Source organism: Zonotrichia leucophrys, chromosome 23 (assembly GCF_028769735.1).
Source record: "Zonotrichia leucophrys gambelii isolate GWCS_2022_RI chromosome 23, RI_Zleu_2.0, whole genome shotgun sequence".
Lineage (NCBI taxonomy): Eukaryota > Metazoa > Chordata > Aves > Passeriformes > Passerellidae > Zonotrichia > Zonotrichia leucophrys.
The window spans coordinates 1,444,210-1,461,154 of record NC_088192.1 but is presented as its reverse complement, the minus strand read 5'-3'; the positions used below and the strand labels follow the sequence as shown (position 1 = coordinate 1,461,154).

Here is a 16,945-nt window from a genome sequence, read left to right as displayed (position 1 = left end):
GGTGGTGCTGAGTGTCAGGCTGTTGGCGTGGGTTTTTTTTTTTTGTAGAATTGGTTAAATCACACAGAAAATGAGGGTGAAATGGCGTTTTGGGTTAATTCAGGGAGGTGGGAAGAAGCCTCCTGCAGCTCTCAAAGGCAGCCTTTGTTGGTGCAGCCAAACCCTCCTCCGAGCTGACTCCATCCTCAGCTTTTGGCCGGGGATGAGATAAAACAAGGGCCCAGAATAAATCTGCAGCTGCTGCCATCAGAACCCCATCCCCATGCAGCCAGCCCTGTCCCCACGGAGATCCCTTCCCCAGGAAGCCGAGGGTGACGCAGCTGCTCGTGTGCTGAGGAAGGGCTCCTCTTTCAGGCACCGCTCTTGTTTGCAGAGAAAGCCTTGCCTTTCAGTGCAGCCCCCTCCCCTTGGCACAGCCGTGGTGTTTCTGGGCTGGGGGGGTGATGAGGTTCCTGCTGCAGGGACACAAAGGCTGCCTCTGTGTGCAGATCACAGCTCTCACCCCTCTGTGTTGTGTTTTTTCCTCTCTTTTTCTCTCCCTTCCCTGCTGCCACAGGCGAAGCTGGAGGAGGCATTGGCCCTGGCCACGGACTTCCAGAACTCCCTGCAGGATTTCATCAACTGGCTGACGCTGGCTGAGCAGAGCCTGAACATTGCACCACCGCCCAGCCTCATCCTGGCCGCGGTGCTGGCCCAGATCGACGAGCACAAGGTACCCCAAGGGCTCCATCCCCGGGGTAGAGGGAGCCAGGGAGGCTCCTCACCCCTCCCGTGGCTCCTGGGGGTCACACCCATCCCCTCTGACCCGTGGGACACCCTGTGCTGTTGGCAGGTGTTCGCCAACGAGGTGAACGCGCACCGCGACCGCATCATCGAGCTGGACCAGACTGGCAACCAGCTGAAGTTCCTCAGCCAGAAGCAGGACGTGGTGCTGATCAAGAACCTGCTGGTCAGCGTCCAGTCCCGCTGGGAGAAGGTGGTGCAGCGCTCGGTGGAGAGGGGACGGGCTCTTGATGATGCCAGGAAGAGAGCCAAGCAGGTGAGGGGCATGGGAAAGGTGTGCCAGACCCCAAGGAAGGGCCAGCAGCACCACCAAGGGACTGGGGACACCACCAGTGGGAAGTTTCAGGCTTGCTTGCATTGCCTTGCAGTTCCACGAAGCCTGGAAGAAGCTGATCGATTGGCTGGAGGATGCAGAGAATCACCTGGACTCAGAGCTGGAGATCTCCAATGACCCTGACAAAATCAAGCTGCAGCTCTCCAAACACAAGGTGAGCCAGGCTGGTTCTGGATGGGGTGGAATGCTTTTCTTCTGTCCATGCCTCCCATTCCCATGGAAATCTGGGAATCCTCACAGCATTTCCAGGCTTTCTGGAGCAGTTTTGTTTTCTCTCCGTTTCCCAGGAGTTCCAGAAGACCCTGGGTGGGAAGCAGCCTGTGTATGACACCACCATCAGGACAGGCAGAGCCCTCAAAGAAAAAGCCTTGCTTCCAGATGACACTCAAAAACTGGACAATTTGCTGGGAGAAGTCAGGGATAAATGGGACACAGTGTGTGGGAAATCCGTGGAAAGGTGAGCCCAGCCCCAAGGCTGCACCAGGGAGGGTGTGGTGTCACTGGGGTGTGACAAAATGAGGTGAGTTTGGTCATGGGTGTTCACTGGGGTGTTTGTTTTCCAGGCAGCACAAGCTGGAGGAGGCCCTTCTGTTCTCTGGGCAGTTCATGGATGCTCTGCAGGCTCTGGTGGATTGGCTCTACAAGGTGGAGCCCCAGTTAGCTGAGGACCAGCCTGTCCACGGGGACCTGGATCTGGTCATGAACCTGATGGATGCTCACAAGGTGAGAGCAGCTTTCCCCCTGAGTCCTGAGTGGGGCAAAAAGATGCCCCAAAAGATGCCCAAAATAAAACAGACTTGGATGTTGGAAGTGGATGACTCCCCAAAGCTCTGGCTTTAATTTAGGCAGTGATTACAGAAATGTCTGCAACAAAAATTGAAAATGGATGCTCACGTGGTGAGAGCACCTTTCCCCAGCTCTTCTCCAAGTCCTGAGTGGGGCAAAAAGATGCCCCAAAAGATGCCCAAAGTGGATGTTGGAAATGGATGACTCCTGAGAGCTCTGGCTTTAATTTAGGCAGTGATTATAAGAATGTCTGCAACAAAAACTGAAAAATAATGAGAATTGATTCATCCTCACCAAAAGCCAGAGAGCAGACACACAGTTGGTGCTTTGCTGCTTGTCCTGCTTTCCTGCAGCGGATAAAAAGGGGAAAAACAGCAAAAAAACGGAGAGAACTTCCACATTACTGAAAAGGTGATAACAGAGGAGCTTCCTGGCCTTGCTCAGCTTCTGCTGTGTCCGTGCAGGTGTTCCAGAAGGAGCTGGGGAAGCGCACGGGGACGGTGCAGGTGCTGAAGCGCTCGGGCCGGGAGCTCATCGACAACAGCCGCGACGACACCACCTGGGTGAAGGTGCAGCTGCAGGAGCTCAGCAACCGCTGGGACACGGTGTGCAAGCTGTCTGTGTCCAAACAGACCCGCCTGGAGCAGGCCCTCAAGCAGGTGAGGAGAAAAACCGTGGCTGGAAACTCTTGGGGTGCTTCGCTGGGCTCCGGGGGAAGAGGTTTTGCCTTCTCCAGGTAGGACACAGTGGTTCCTGTGAAGCAGTGGGGTGGTACCAGGCTGTTTCTGGTTGTTTTTCCCAAAAAATGAGCAGATAAAGGCTGGTTTGAAAGCGGGAAGGTGGAAGGATCTCACTGATGTGCACAGCAGTGACCAGACAGGCCTCCAGTGGAAGAGGACACAGTGGTTCCTGTGAAGCCCTGCAGTGGTTCCTGTGAAGCAGTGGGGTGGTATCAGGCTGTTTCTGGTTGTTTTTCCCAAAAAATGAGCAGATAAAAGCTGGTTTGAAAAGGGAGGATGGAAGGATCTCACTGATGTGCACAGCAGTGACCAGACAGGCCTCCAGGGGAAGAGGATTTGCCCTCTCCAGGCAGGACACAGTGATGCCTGTGAAGCCCTGCAGTGGTTCCTGTGAAGCAGTGGGGTGGTATCAGGCTGTTTCTGGTTGTTTTTCCCAAAAAATGAGCAGATAAAAGCTGGTTTGAAAAAGGGAAGATGGAGAGATCTCGCTGATGTGCACAGCAGTGACCAGACAGGCCAGGCCGGTGTTTGCCGGTGTCCAGAGAGACTCGATTGGAGCTAAAAAAAAAAAGAAAAAAAAAAAAAAACAACCAAAAAGGTCAAAGGCTCTTAAGCAGCTTTTACTTCAAGTAGGCAATTTACAGAATAAACTACCCAGGTGCCAAATTGCTCAGGATACAGCACTTGTGCTGTTTTTAAAAAAACATTTCCCTTTTCAGAGCAGCTGATGCTGAGGGGAGGGAGGCGCCAGAGTACCCGGCAGCCCCAAACAAGGATTTTTCCCCCTTTTTGAGTATTTTAAAGCCCTTTTCAGCCCTCCAGCTGCCAGGGGGCTGAGCAAGGCCTGTGCTGTTGTTGCTGCAGGCTGAGGAGTTCAGGACAGCCGTGCACATGCTGCTGGAGTGGCTCTCGGAGGCAGAGCAGTCCCTGCGCTTTCGGGGAGCGCTGCCCGACGACGCCGAGGCCCTGCAAGCCCTCATTGATGCCCACAAGGTAATGGGGAGCTCCAAAACACCACCCAGGGCAAGTTTAGAGGGGAGGGGGAATATCAGTAAATATTTCCTTTGTGGCTTGCAGGAGTTCATGAAGAAAGTGGAGGAGAAGAGGGTGGACGTGAACGCGGCGGTGGGGATGGGCGAGGTCATCCTGGGCGCCTGCCACCCCGACTGCATCACCACCATCAAGCACTGGATCACCATCATCCGGGCCAGGTTTGAGGAGGTGAGTCCTGCAGGGCTAGTTCCAGGCTGGTGGTGTTTCCACAGAGTGGTGGGTCCTGCTCCAGGTTTCCCACGCTGAGTGGTCGCCCCGTGTTTCCAACAGGTTCTCACATGGGCCAAGCAGCACCAGCAGAGGCTGGAGTCAGCACTTTCCGAGCTGGTGGCCAATGCAGAGCTTCTGGAGGAGCTCCTGGCTTGGATCCAGTGGGCTGAGACCACCCTGATCCAGCGGGACCAGGACCCCATCCCCCAGAATATTGATCAGGTCAAGGCGCTCATCTCCGAGCACCAGGTGAGCCCTGAGCTGAGCTTGGGACAGGGGCAGGGGAGGGAGGCTTTCCTGGCTCCCTGGGTGGAGGAGGCACTGCCTTCTCCTGGAATTCCCTGTTAAAGCAGTGTGGGACCCAACTGGAGCAAATCCAGCCCAGGGATGATCTCCAGCCGTGGCAAACCCAAGCAGCAGCTCAGCCACAATCCCCAATCGCTGCTGCATGATGCTCACCTCCCTCTACAGGCCTGGCATGTCCCAGTGAGGGCTGGAAAGCAAAAAAAGGCTGAAATTACAAAGGGGTTTTTTTTTTCATCCTTTCTGTGTTTTGACAGTCCTTTATGGAGGAGATGACACGGAAGCAGCCAGACGTGGACCGGGTGACAAAAACCTACAAAAGAAAAGCGACTGAGCCTCCCCACGGGCCCTTCATCGACAAATCCCGCGGCAACAGTGAGTCTGCTCTGGGTGCTAGGATGGCAGGAAATGAAATTCCTAGGAAGATAATTAGCTCTGATTATCAATTAACGAGGCATCCTGCGCTAACAGCCACCAGGAAGGCGCTGAGCCTCGTCAGGAGGGGAGAATCCAGGTGACATTTCCCAAATCTGGGTGTGCTGTTCCTGGGGGTGCTCCAGCACTGCTGCCCTCTCTGGGATGAAGTTTTGGGGTCTTTTATTGTGGTTTCTTGAAGCCAGAGTCCAGTGTGGGTTCCTGAGTGCTGGGGGTGTGGGTGTAGAGCTGTCTGTCACCCTGTCCTCCTACCTGGGGACAGCAGCCAGCAAGGCTGTGGGAGGTTTTCCATTCCAAAAAAACCAAAGCACATTTCACTGCTGCTCTTCAGCCTCCACGAACAGCACCTCAAACAACTCCTCTCCCGTTTTTTTTTCCCAGGGAAATGCTTGGGGCAGGCTGCTCCCCCCAGCATGCCCATCATCTCCCAGTCAGAAACGAAGAATCCCAGGATAAACCAGCTCTCAGCACGCTGGCAGCAGGTCTGGCTGCTGGCCCTGGAGAGGCAGAGGAAGCTCAACGATGCCCTGGACAGGCTGGAGGAGGTAACAGCCCCTGGCTGCTCCGGGCAGGGTGGGAGCTGGGAGTTCATCCCCAGAGAGGTGCAAGAAGCATTTTAAATCAGTGCTGCCCCAGCTCTTACAGGCAGTTCTGCTGCCTTTTCAGAAGTCAAATATTCCTAAAATATTAAGGCTAAAAAACCCTTTGGTGATGAAGTAATTAACTGCACATTAACCAGCTTTATGCCCCTGTATTTGGTAACTGTAGAGTTAATGACAGCCAGGCCCTGCTTTCCTCCTAATAATTAGCTTAACAATTACTGTCTCTATTTTATCCAACCATCTAATGCCATTTTTGTTTTTATTTATGCTTAACAAAGCAGCTATGCCCAGAAGTGAGTGGTTTTTTTTGTTTTCTGTTGCTTTTGCTGTAGGTCAGTTCAGTTCCTTCGTATCCATGTTTTTTCTTTGTTGCTTTTCACCCCAAGAATGTTTAGAGAGAGGAAAAAAAAAACCAAAAAAAATTTTTAAATTGTTAAAATTGTTGTGTTACCTTGGTGTGAGCTGCTTGAGCTAGTGGGATCATGGGTGTTCTTTTGGGGTGGGGAGATAAGAGTGTTTAAATTGGAGGGTGTCAGGCTGGGGCTTAAGATGAGCAAGAAATCCCTTCTTGGCTGCTCAGAGGGAAAGGGAGAGGGGAAGATTGTGCCCAGATTGATGCTGGCAGTGGGAATTCCTCCCTGGCAAGTGCCTGGGGTGAGGAAGGGCTGTGTGTGTGTGTGTGTGTGTCTGTGTGTGCCTGTAGCTGACCCTCCCTGCCTGTGTGTCCCCACAGCAGCGTGGGCAGCGCTGCATCCCCAGCCCCCTGGGATGCACCAAATCCACCTGCTGGCTGTTGGCTCCCGCTGTGTGTCCTGTGCTGGGGATTCGCTTTGGGCAAAGCCCTCGCTGGGAATTGTCTGGAAAAAAATCCAGATAAACCTTCCCAGGAGGGGCGGGAAGGGAGCGGTGGCGCTGTGAGCTCACCAAAGGGCGTTTTGGGGTGGATCTGAGAGCGCTGCTCCTTTGGGGTTTCCACCACTGACTCTCCCTGGGTTTTCCTTCCAGTTGAAGGAGTTTGCAAACTTCGATTTTGACGTGTGGAGGAAGAAGTACATGCGCTGGATGAACCACAAGAAGTCGCGGGTGATGGATTTCTTCCGGCGCATCGACAAGGACCAGGACGGGAAAATCACGCGGCAGGAATTCATCGACGGCATCCTGGCTTCCAGTGAGTCCCTGGGAACCAACCCTGCTGCTCCTGCATGCCTCTGTCTGATTGAGGAGCTCATCTTTTCCTTGTTTCCTTGCAGAATTCCCCACCACCAAGCTGGAGATGACGGCGGTGGCCGATATCTTTGACCGCGACGGTGACGGCTACATCGACTACTACGAGTTTGTGGCTGCCCTCCATCCCAACAAGGACGCCTACAGACCCACCACTGACGCTGACAAGATCGAGGATGAGGTGAGGCAGCAAAAAAAGGGGGTGCTCAGCAGGGCTGGGGGTGGTTCAGGCTGTGGGGAAGAGAAAAATTCGATTAAAAGAAGATTTTGGTGGTGCTGAGCCAAATTAATTGGTTGGAACTGGGCGTGTTGTAGAAGGAAAGGCTGCTTGGGGCTGTTTTATCAGAGCAGTGATTTGCACTGGGGGAGACTCCCAAAATGCTGGTTTCTCATCTCTTGTGTTGCTGGTGACAGGTCACCAGGCAAGTGGCCCAGTGCAAGTGTGCCAAGAGATTCCAAGTGGAGCAGATCGGCGAGAACAAATACCGGGTAAGGCAGAGAGGGGGATGCAAACCCCCCCAAATCCTCCTTCTCCTTCCCATTGAGGGAGGGGGCATCACCCAGGGGGTGCCCAGCTTGGCACAGGGTGGGAACCCGGGGTGAGGCAGAGACCTCATCCCCTGGCACTGGTGGAGTGGCTGGGATGTGTTTTCCCAGCTCCATCCTTGGCCCCAGGGCGTTCCCTGAGCTGGGAGAACATAAAAGTGTCCCTGTTCTGGGGCAGGCAGCCCAGGGGCCCCGTGAAACGCTGCATTCACTGGGCTGGAGCCGCCCTTGGAGTTTCCCTCCTGGATGAGTGTACCTTGTGCCTGTGTTTTTCTTAGCTCGCTCCCCAAGAAGGGAGAAGGATTTCCTGACAGAATCTCTTTGTTGTGTTTCAAACCCTTCACCCAGGCGAAGTGGCGGCGCAATTCCCACTTCCCTGTCCCAGCTGGGTTTGGGGTTGATATTCCAGCTGGGAGGAGCTGATCCCCCTCCAGCAGCACCGGCCCCAAGCTCCCAGAGCTTCTCCTTCCCCCCAAATAGCCCAAATTCCCCCAAATTTCTAACTCCTGCAGTTAACAGATTTCATGATTGTTGCACTGTTAATCCCATAAATGTTTTTTTCTTGTTTTTCTTTCCCCTTCCTCTTCCTCTGGACTTTCCTCCCCCTGTCCCCCTTCCCTCTCCCTCCATAGTTCTTCCTCGGCAATCAGGTACAGTTTACCTCGTGGTGCTGTCTCTCACCTCTGGAATTTATTTTTAACCCTCTGTGTGTTGTGGTGCTGCTCTCTGTCCTGTGGTGCTGTGGGAGGATGTGATCTGGGAGCTCTGCTCAGCACAGCCTGGTACAGAGGAGTGCCACCCCCAAAAAAAACCAAAAATTGGGCAGAAAAAAAGAGAAAAAAATTGATGGAAAAAGCAGGATTTGGTAAAAGTGCAGAGATTTTTCTCTCTGGATTTATTTGGGATGAATTATGGTCACTGGATGTGTTCTCCTGAGGGGCACAGCCTGCACCAGGCTCGGGGTGGGTTTGGGCTGCAATCACCATGGAATGAGAGCGCTGAGTAATCCTGTAGGACAACTAAACCCTCATCCTGCTGCTCCCACTGAGTAACTCCTCACTGGGGCAAGGCTGCCCTCCCAGAACCTGCATGGATCCTGAGAGTGTTGTGACCTGAGATGAGCCCAGCCTCCTTTAGAACAGGGCTGGAGCACCCTGTGTCCCTCTGATGTCCCCACTGCCCCTGCCCAGATTAAAATAAACTCCTTTTTCACATGCAGTGATGGTGCCCACCCAAAAATGTGCCCCAAAAGATGCCCAAAATGAAACAAACTTGGATGTTGGAAGTGGATGACTCCTGAAAGCTCTGGCTTTCGTTTAGGCAGTGATAATAGAAATGTCTTCAACAAAAATAATGAGAATTGATTCGTCCCTGGGGTTGGCTCTTGAAGGACATCTCATGTAGAGGTTTCCCTGCTCCCTTCCCTGCCTGTGAGCAGCTCTTTAACTGGGACAAGGACAGCTTGGTAGCACCCTCAAGCAGGGAGCCACCAATGGTCCAGTCCCATATCCCTGTGGGTCAGAGGTGTCACCTGCCCTGACCCATCCCAGACACTTCCCATTCTCTATTTTCACTGGATCTCTAATTTTGCATCTCCACACACAGAAAATGCTCCTGTTGGGTTTTTTTTGTTCCTCTTTTTTAATAATTCTGGAGAGGGTCTTGCCTCCAAAACCTGGTTCTCCTGTCTTCTCATCCCAGCAGGTGCTCTGCAGACCTGGATGCAGAGCTGCCACATCCCAGCCAGGCTCTCCATGTCCCACCCAGGAGCCTGGGCTTGGGTGCCCAAGAGATTTAGGGGAGCTTTACAAGCACATGCTTTTGATCCGGGGTGCACTTTTGTGATACATTTCAAACCACTAATGAACATCGCAATCACTAATCAACATTGCTGGGGATTCCTGCCTGGATTCCCATCACTCTGCACTCATCCAAACATCCTCACTGGGCGATTGCTGGGGCTTTGTGGCTGGTGGGGTCAAGTCTGAGGCTCAGGGCAATCCCTGGGTTTCACACTTGGTTGGTGGTGATCAGAGGTGTCTGGCTGGGCTTGTCCTGCTGAATCAGCCGGCTCCTTCCCACGTGGGCTGCACCAGGAGGGTCAGGGCATTGCCAGCCTCTATTTCCTTCACAAAAAAAAAAGAGGAAAAAACTAGAATTCTGGTTGTGAAAACCCATCCAACCCCAAATTCTAAAATCTCCTTGAACAGCTTTAAAGTTAAAGCATTTGGGTTGGTTGCATCATCTTCAAACCAGGCAGGTAAACTCCTCATCAATTGAGGATTTACCTCTCACTTATTCCAGAAGAACCTGTCTGGAGAAGCCTTTAAAGTGTGCAATAGGTGGCTGAGAGCCTCTGGTGCAGCCTGGGGAGGGAAGGAGCCGTGTTCCCATGGTTGTTCCCCTTTCCCTGACCCTTTCCTTGCCCCACAGTTCGGAGACTCCCAGCAGCTGCGGCTGGTCCGGATCCTGAGGAGCACGGTCATGGTCCGTGTGGGAGGAGGATGGATGGCCCTGGATGAGTTTCTAGTGAAGAATGACCCGTGCAGAGGTAAGGCTTGGTGCAACCTGAGTCTTCCCACCCACGGAGGGGAGTTTGGATGCTGTGGCTGGGTCATTGTCCAGATGGGCAGGAGCTGGAGAAAACAGATTCAGAGCAAACCAAGAATTGGAATCACCAGATTTGGTGATGCTGCAGCTAACCTGGCAGTATTTATCCAGGGAAAGAGGGAAGGGTTGTGTTTTCCTTGGTTTTAAGGCCTCAGCAAGTGGAGCTGGGGTCACCTCCTCCCCAAAACCTTGAGGTGTGACAGTGATCAGAACCCCTGGGCTGGACCAGAGCCATGCCCAGGGGGCAGAGCAGGATTAGCCAGGGGCTGGCCAGGACTGGAGCGTGTTTTGGAGAGTGCTCCACGTTTCCCTGGGGTCTCTGGGGTGTTAATTGCTTCGGCTGTGTCTTGTTCAAGCTGCTGCATTCCGCGCCCCGGCTGCCCGACGGCTGTTGCTGAAAGCAGCATGATTGATTTACAGCGAGCCGAGCTCCCCCTCGGGCTTTTCCTGCTCCTCCTCCGCCCTTCACGCTTTGCAGCAGATGTTTTGCAGCGCTGGCATCGAGGTTGTTGCTATCCCTTGCTTATCTCAGCGTGGTGCTTCCCTCCTGACGTTGCTTTCTTGGCTTTCTGGCCCCGGAATTCCTCCGTAAGGCTCGGTGTGCATGCCCTCGCTCTGTTTGAACACCCCTGAGCATGAAGCACCCAGACCTGCTTCCAACACGTCAGCTGAAGCCCACAGACCTTCTCCCTGCTTGGTTGCCCTTTGCTTGTCAAAAGGAGGCCCTCCAGCTCTTTGAGGCGTTTGGATGAAGGTTTTCTGAAAAATCGGTTTTCAGTGCCTGGTTGGAAAAGCTGGGAAGGTGGTTTTCTCTCCTCTCTCCCCAAAAAATGAGTGGAGAGCTGTGAGAGAGCAGAATCTCTCTCAGATTCTCAAGAATCCAATGGCTGGTTGGAAAAGTTGGGAAGGTGGTGTTCTCTCCTCTCTCCGCAAAAAATTAATGGAGAGCTGTGAGAGAGCAGAATCTCTCTCAGATTCTCAAGAATCTCAACCCTTCAAAGCTGCTTTTGCTGTTTTTAAGCCATGTTAAGGATTGCACTTTAAAGATCACACTGGCCGCTGTTGTGACACGGTGAGTTTAAAGGCCATCAGGATGCTTTTCCACAAGAGAGGAACTGAGCATCCCGTGTGAATTCCTGACCCTGGGGCAGCTTTTAATCAGCCATTTTCTCAAAGAGCTGATCCATGGCTTTAAGGCAGAGCAGGAGAACCTCGCTGCTCTCAGAGCTGGCCTTGGGGAGATGCCCAAAGAAGCTGCTCCCAGCCCTGGAGCCTCGTGAGCCCTGATGAGGATGTTGGATCCCTCCAAAGCTGAGTTCTCCTTCCTCTCTCCCCTGCAGCACGAGGCAGGACCAACCTGGAGCTGCGGGAGAAGTTCATCCTGCCCGAGGGAGCCTCGCAGGGGATGACCCCGTTCCGCTCGCGGGGCCGCCGCTCCAAACCCTCGTCCAGAGCAGCCTCCCCGACCAGGTCCAGCTCCAGTGCCAGCCAGAGCAACCACAGCTGCGCCTCCATGCCCTCCTCTCCTGCCACCCCAGCCAGCGGAGCCAAGGTGGGCACAGGGGGGAGCTTTCCCTTCCCTTTAGGGACTCCAATGGGGAGCTGCAGGTGGAGGGAGGAGGAAGGTTGGGGTCTGGGGGTTTGAGGAGGGCTCTAGAAGGTGCTCCTTGGTGTCCAGGTGGGAAGGGGTGGGATGCTGCAGGACAGATTTCCAGGTTTCCAGCCCTCCTCAGGAGGGTCCCCAGCGCTCGCCGTGCAGCTGAAGGCTCCTGGTGCCCGAGGCAGGGCTGTGGTGTCAGGAGGAAACCATCACCCCTCATCTCTCCTTCCCCACCATGTCATTATTTCATCGCCTTTTGGGTTTTTCCCCTTTATTTTAATTTATTCCCAATTCCCGTTTGGTTCTCGCTCCATTTTAGTACCGTTTCCCCCCCATTTTCCAGATCACACTCCCATTTCTCTTTTTTTTTATTTTTTTATTTTATTTTTTACCACTCATCCCACCTCTCCCCCCCCCCCCTTTCCTTGGCTTTTCCATTTCACAGACTCCACACCACTTCTCCCGATGTTATGACAAACCCTGGTTGATAAACAGTAAAGCGAGCACCCCCCTGAGGGGAATCGATTATTCCGACTTCCAGCTCCCCAGCACTGAGGTAGAGTATGGTCTGCCAGCCCCCAGGAGCTGCTGGCAGCCTGGAGTGCCCCTGGCACGGAGCCATCCCACTGCCCTGCCTGCTCCTAACGCTTTCCTCCTGGTAGAGCAGCGCTTGTAGCACCGCTAACGCTCCGACTGTTGGTTTTTCATGAGTCTCCAACTCGGATTAAAATTTAAATATCGGCTTCAAAGTGAGGCACGACGCTTTCGGTTCACCCTCACCTGCTTGCAAGCAGTGTTAATCCTCGCGTGCTTTGAGAAATGTATTCATTTTTCCGAGCTTTATTGGAAAGGGGCCGCGTTTGGCTTCCCAAAAAATTGAAACCCGGCGGCCGAGTTGAGACTTGAAAATCAGCTACAGCGCATGCACCGTGAGCACAGCGCCTCAGTTTTATGGAGAGCTTGTGTTTATCACCGCGTTCAAGCACGTCTGGTGTGTCCAGCCACCGCCTTGGTGCTCCCAGGAGGATGAATTTGGGCTGAGGCTTTGGTTTCCCTCAAGTTTTCAGCCTCCTCGTGGACTTTTCCTGCCCTTGCGAGTGGGTGATGAGAAGCACCGGGTAGATCCCGGTGGTTCCCTGTGTCTTGCTGCTCAGCGGCGCTTCCATGTGCAAAATGGATTAATTGGATTCACCAGGAGGTCAGGAGCACTTCCCCAATTGCCCCAAATTGATGCTTGCTGCCTATTTTAACATAGGATCAAGGATGAGAATCGAAATCTCTGATGATGACAGTGGTGCCTCGAAAATCACGCGTTAATGGATTTTGATTCCCTCAGCTGCCCCTCTCTCCCTGCAGCTCCAGTTTCATCACATCCCAACATTTCTGAGGTTCCCAAAAATCACAAAATTGCAGGGGATGGAGGCAATGCCCTCTGGGATCTGTGTATCTCTCCAGGGATGCTGCACCCCTAAAACCCCCCAGGGCTGGGGACACCACAGGCAGGCGCTTTCCTGCAGCTCTGCCCCAAACCCAGAGCTTTGGATGGTGAACTGGAACTGGAGCTGCCTTTTCCAGCTGGATCCAGGTGCCCTCGCCCTGCTGGCACCTTCCCCTTGGCTTCCTGCAGCAGCAGTGGGAGCAGAGTTGCCTGTTGTGCTGCTTCACCCCACACCAGCTGCACTTCCAACATCTTAAAGGTCGGGAAAAGGCACCGTGAAAAGAGCTGAGCTGCTGTGGTTTGTCTCCCTGTCCATCACTTTTACAATTTGGCTGTTTCTGGGCACTGGGAGTGGTGTGGACATCAGCACCAGGGTGTCCCTGCACCTCTGCCCTGTGCTACTCAAGATCCTGAGTTGGACTTGATATTCCAAAATGCTCCTGGAGCTGCTTGGATGCTAAAATCCCTATTTTTCCCGTATTGCACATTCTCTTTGTGGAGGTTTCCAGCCATGATGCTGCCTCTTAACAGCACAGCTTTGCTCAGAATTTTCTTTTTCAGCCTGCAGCTCACAAGCTGCCACTCCCCTCCAAATTTTCAGCATTCGGGCTTTCCCCTCGTTTTATAAACCACTGAAGCAGCAGCTTGTGCCTTCCCTGACCGTTGAGATGGGGGTTCCTCAAACGCCCAGATTTTTGCTGAGGATGTGATCTGGGCTGTCACCTGGGCCTGTCAGGGTGCAGGTGGCAGCTGAGGGATGTCCTGTGTGTGCTTCCTCCCAAGGTGACCCCCTCGGCGGGCAGCAAGCTGAAGCGCCCCACGTTCCACTCCAGCAGGACCTCCCTGGCTGGGGACACCAGTAACAGCTCCTCCCCAGCCTCCACAGGTGCCAAAACCACCCGGGCAGGTGAGTGAGGGGAAAAGGTGGGAAAAGGTGGGAAAACTTCCCCCCGGTGCAGTGGAGAAAATACAGAATATTTGAGGGGTGGGTGGTGGGCAAGGAGAGGCTGGCACAGCTCTGCAGCTTAATGCATCAGGAGGAACAGAACTCAGGGCATCAGGAGGAACAAACTTTGGCATTGAGAGGATCAAAATTTAAGGAATCAGGAGGAACAAAGGGCATTGGGAGGAGGAGCAAGGGGCATCAGGAGGAGCAAACCTTAGGGCATCAGGAGAAACAAAACTTAAGGCATCAGGAGGAATAAAGGGCATCAGGAGAAAAACTTAGGGCATTGAGAGGAACAACACTTAAGGCATCACAAGGAACAAACCTTAGGGCATCAGGAGGAACAAAGGGCATTGAGAGGAGGAAAAGTTAAGGCCTCAGGAGGAACAAAACTCAGGGAGGGCATCAGGAGGAACAAATGGCATCAGGAGGAGGAGCAAGGGGCATCAGGGGAACAAACCTTAGGGCATCAAGAGGAAAAAAGGGCATCAGGAGGAACAAAACTTAGGGAGGGCATCAGGAAGAACAAAGGGCATCAGTAGGAGTAAAGGGCATTGGGAGGAACAAAACTTAGGGCATCAGGAGGAACTAAAGGGCATCAGGAGGAGCAAAACTTAAAGCATCAGGAGGAACAAAGGGCATTGAAAGGAACAAAACTTAGGGCATTGGGGGAACAAAAGGCATGAGGAGGAGCAAAACTTAAGGCAATCGGAGGAACGAAACTTAGAGCATCAGGAGGAACAAACCTTAAGGCACAGGGAGGAGCAAACCTTAGGGCATCCGAGGGAACAAACCTTAAGGCACAGGGAGGAGCAAAACTTAGGGCATTGGGAGGAAGAAAAATTTAGAGCATCAGGAGGAGCAAAACTTAGGGCAATCGGAGGAACGAAACTTAGAGCATTCGAGGGAACAAACCTTAAGGCACAGGGAGGAACGAAACTTAGAGCATCAGGAGGAACGAAACTTAAGGCGTCAGGAGGAACAAAGGGCATTGGGAGTAACAAAACTTAGGGCATTGGGGGAACAAAAGGCATGAGGAGGAGCAAAACTTAGGGCAATCAGAGGAACGAAACTTAGAGCATCAGAGGGAGCAAACCTTAAGGCATAGGGAGGAACAAAACTTAGGGCATTGGGAGGAAGAAAAATTTAGAGCATCAGGAGGAACAAAGGGCATTGAAGGGAACAAAACTTAAGGCATTGGGAGTAACAAAACTTAGAGCATTGGGGGAACAAAAGGCATGAGGAGGAGCAAAACTTAAGGCAATCGGAGGAACGAAACTTAGAGCATCAGAGGGAACAAAGGGCATCAGTAGGAACAAGGGGCATCGGAAGGAACAAACCTTAAGGCATCAGGGGGAATAAACCTTAAGGCATAGGGAGGAGCAAAACTTAGGGCATTGGGAGGAAGAAAAATTTAGAGCATCAGGAGGAAAAAAACTTAGGGCAATCAGAGGAACGAAACTTAGAGCATCAGAGGGAGCAAACCTTGAGGCATAGGGAGGAACGAAACTTAGAGCATCAGGAGGAACAAGCCTCCCATCTGACGGCTCTGGGCTCTCCCTGCAGACCCCAAGAAGGCCGCCAGCCGCCCCACGAGCCGCGCCGGGAGCCGCACGGGCAGCAGGGCCAGCAGCCGGCGGGGCAGCGACGCCTCCGACTTCGACCTGCTGGAGACGCAGTCGGCGTGCTCGGACACCTCGGAGAGCAGCGCGGCCGGCGGGCAGGGCTCCCGCCGCGGCGCCGCCAAGCCCTCCAAAATCCCCACCATGTCCAAGAAAACCACCCCGAAAACGCCCGGCCCCAAGAGATAATACTGTACCCGCCGCCCTCCCTGGGGAGAGGAAGGAAAAGCAGACATACAAACAGAAAAAACAAAAAAAAGCACCCAACCTGTGTCCACTTTTTAACCCTACATTGGATGTATATTTATTCTAAATGGGAGAAACTATATTGTTAAAAGTGTAAAAGAAAAGTTGTGTTATGAAGCTGCCTTATTTGGATTATTTCTTCTTGGGTTTTTTTTTTGGTTTATGGTTTTGTTTTGTTTTTTTTTTCTTTTTTGTAAGTTACTATTTTCATGTGAATATTTATGTAGATAAAAAAAAAAAAAATTTGCCTCTCGGTGACCCCCCTGTTTAGAGAGGGGCCTGGAAAACTGAAATGTGGGAGAGAAAGAAAAAAAAAATCAAGAAAAAGATTAAAAAAAAAAAGGAAGCAAAAAAAAAAAAAGGTCAAGATGTGAAAGTGTAAAGAAAAACTAAAATATAAATAGGATTTCTGCGCGGTGCAGGGTGTGAACCTGCTTTATCTTTTAGGATTGTTTCCTAAATGCATCTTTATAAACTTAACTTGCTGTCTCAGCAAGGTAAATTATATTTAAAAGCAAAGACCTGAATCCTGCAGTGTTCAAGGAACTCTCTTTTTGTAAATCACAGATACCTCAACCAGAGAAACATGAGGTGAGGGGACTTGGGGCTTATGTTTCCATTTTTTTTAAAGCTATGTGGTTTTATCTGAAGAAAGCGGAGTTTGACTTTAATAAAATTTGCACACACTACAGCAAAGGCCGTGACAATTTTGCTGTCTTGAAAATACTGTCCTGACAACTTTGTTTTTAAAGAACAAACCGAGGGTGAAGGGTTTGGGGAGGGGTTTCAGGAGGGGCTTCACCCATGCAGGGTAGGATTGCAGGTCTGGATCACTGGGATGCATCCCTTAGAGGTGGTGGGCCCTCCAAAATCAAGGAATCTTCTGGATTGATGGCTTAACCAGCCCTTACACAATCACTGTTTTATCTGCATCTCTCTTTTGTTTTCCTATTTATTATTTAACTGGTCATTCCACTTCCAGCCAGGCTGAGATTGATGTGAACTCTGCTCCTAGGAGAAATCTGGACTTACACGCACAGTTGCTTGTCCTTGAAATGAGTCTCACCAGCACACTCGCTGCAAGTCCTGTCTCGCTTTTGTACGCTCCTTTTTCTTTGTAATAAAATCCAACTTGACCAAGTGACCAGGAGACGAGGGCTCTGCACAGCTCCTGTATTTATTAAATATTGTTCCTCTCCGGCTCTGACCGTGTTGCTGTGTGATTCTCTCAATTGGTTTCAAATTGAGGCAAAACCGAAGCTCTACCAATGAATTGTTTAAAAGAACCAGACACATTTTTGTATTAAAATTGCTTGCGGTAATAAACAATCTTGCCTCCTGCTTTATTCCCCAGTGTTAGCTTTGTAAAGAAGCTTATCCCGTGTGGGGGGAAGGCAGTGGCTGTGGGATTCAGGGGGTGTTTGCACCCAGGTTTTCTTGTGGGATGGAGCAGGGAACCACCCAGCC

The 16,945-nt window shown here is 52.1% G+C and overlaps 1 protein-coding gene across 14 annotated transcripts in view; it reads left to right on the top strand.

The window, feature by feature from the left end:
• Positions 1-16,824, top strand: part of MACF1 (microtubule actin crosslinking factor 1) — a 155,106-nt gene extending 138,282 nt beyond the window's left edge. For 10 of the 14 annotated variants that reach the window (XM_064731792.1, XM_064731784.1, XM_064731791.1 and 7 more), the window contains 20 exons: positions 557-712; positions 833-1,039; positions 1,152-1,271; positions 1,405-1,574; positions 1,681-1,840; positions 2,368-2,562; positions 3,508-3,636; positions 3,721-3,864; positions 3,967-4,155; positions 4,467-4,584; positions 5,026-5,189; positions 6,252-6,414; positions 6,497-6,651; positions 6,885-6,959; positions 7,649-7,666; positions 9,450-9,567; positions 10,967-11,178; positions 11,672-11,782; positions 13,448-13,571; positions 15,177-16,824. In XM_064731792.1, the coding sequence (XP_064587862.1) occupies positions 557-712; positions 833-1,039; positions 1,152-1,271; positions 1,405-1,574; positions 1,681-1,840; positions 2,368-2,562; positions 3,508-3,636; positions 3,721-3,864; positions 3,967-4,155; positions 4,467-4,584; positions 5,026-5,189; positions 6,252-6,414; positions 6,497-6,651; positions 6,885-6,959; positions 7,649-7,666; positions 9,450-9,567; positions 10,967-11,178; positions 11,672-11,782; positions 13,448-13,571; positions 15,177-15,421 (2,973 nt within the window). In that variant the 3' untranslated portion in view covers positions 15,422-16,824. The remainder of the gene's footprint in view (positions 1-556; positions 713-832; positions 1,040-1,151; positions 1,272-1,404; positions 1,575-1,680; positions 1,841-2,367; positions 2,563-3,507; positions 3,637-3,720; positions 3,865-3,966; positions 4,156-4,466; positions 4,585-5,025; positions 5,190-6,251; positions 6,415-6,496; positions 6,652-6,884; positions 6,960-7,648; positions 7,667-9,449; positions 9,568-10,966; positions 11,179-11,671; positions 11,783-13,447; positions 13,572-15,176) is intronic. The other 4 variants (XM_064731793.1, XM_064731780.1, XM_064731781.1 and 1 more) reach the window with 3 other exon arrangements.
• The last annotated feature ends 121 nt before the right edge of the window (positions 16,825-16,945 follow it).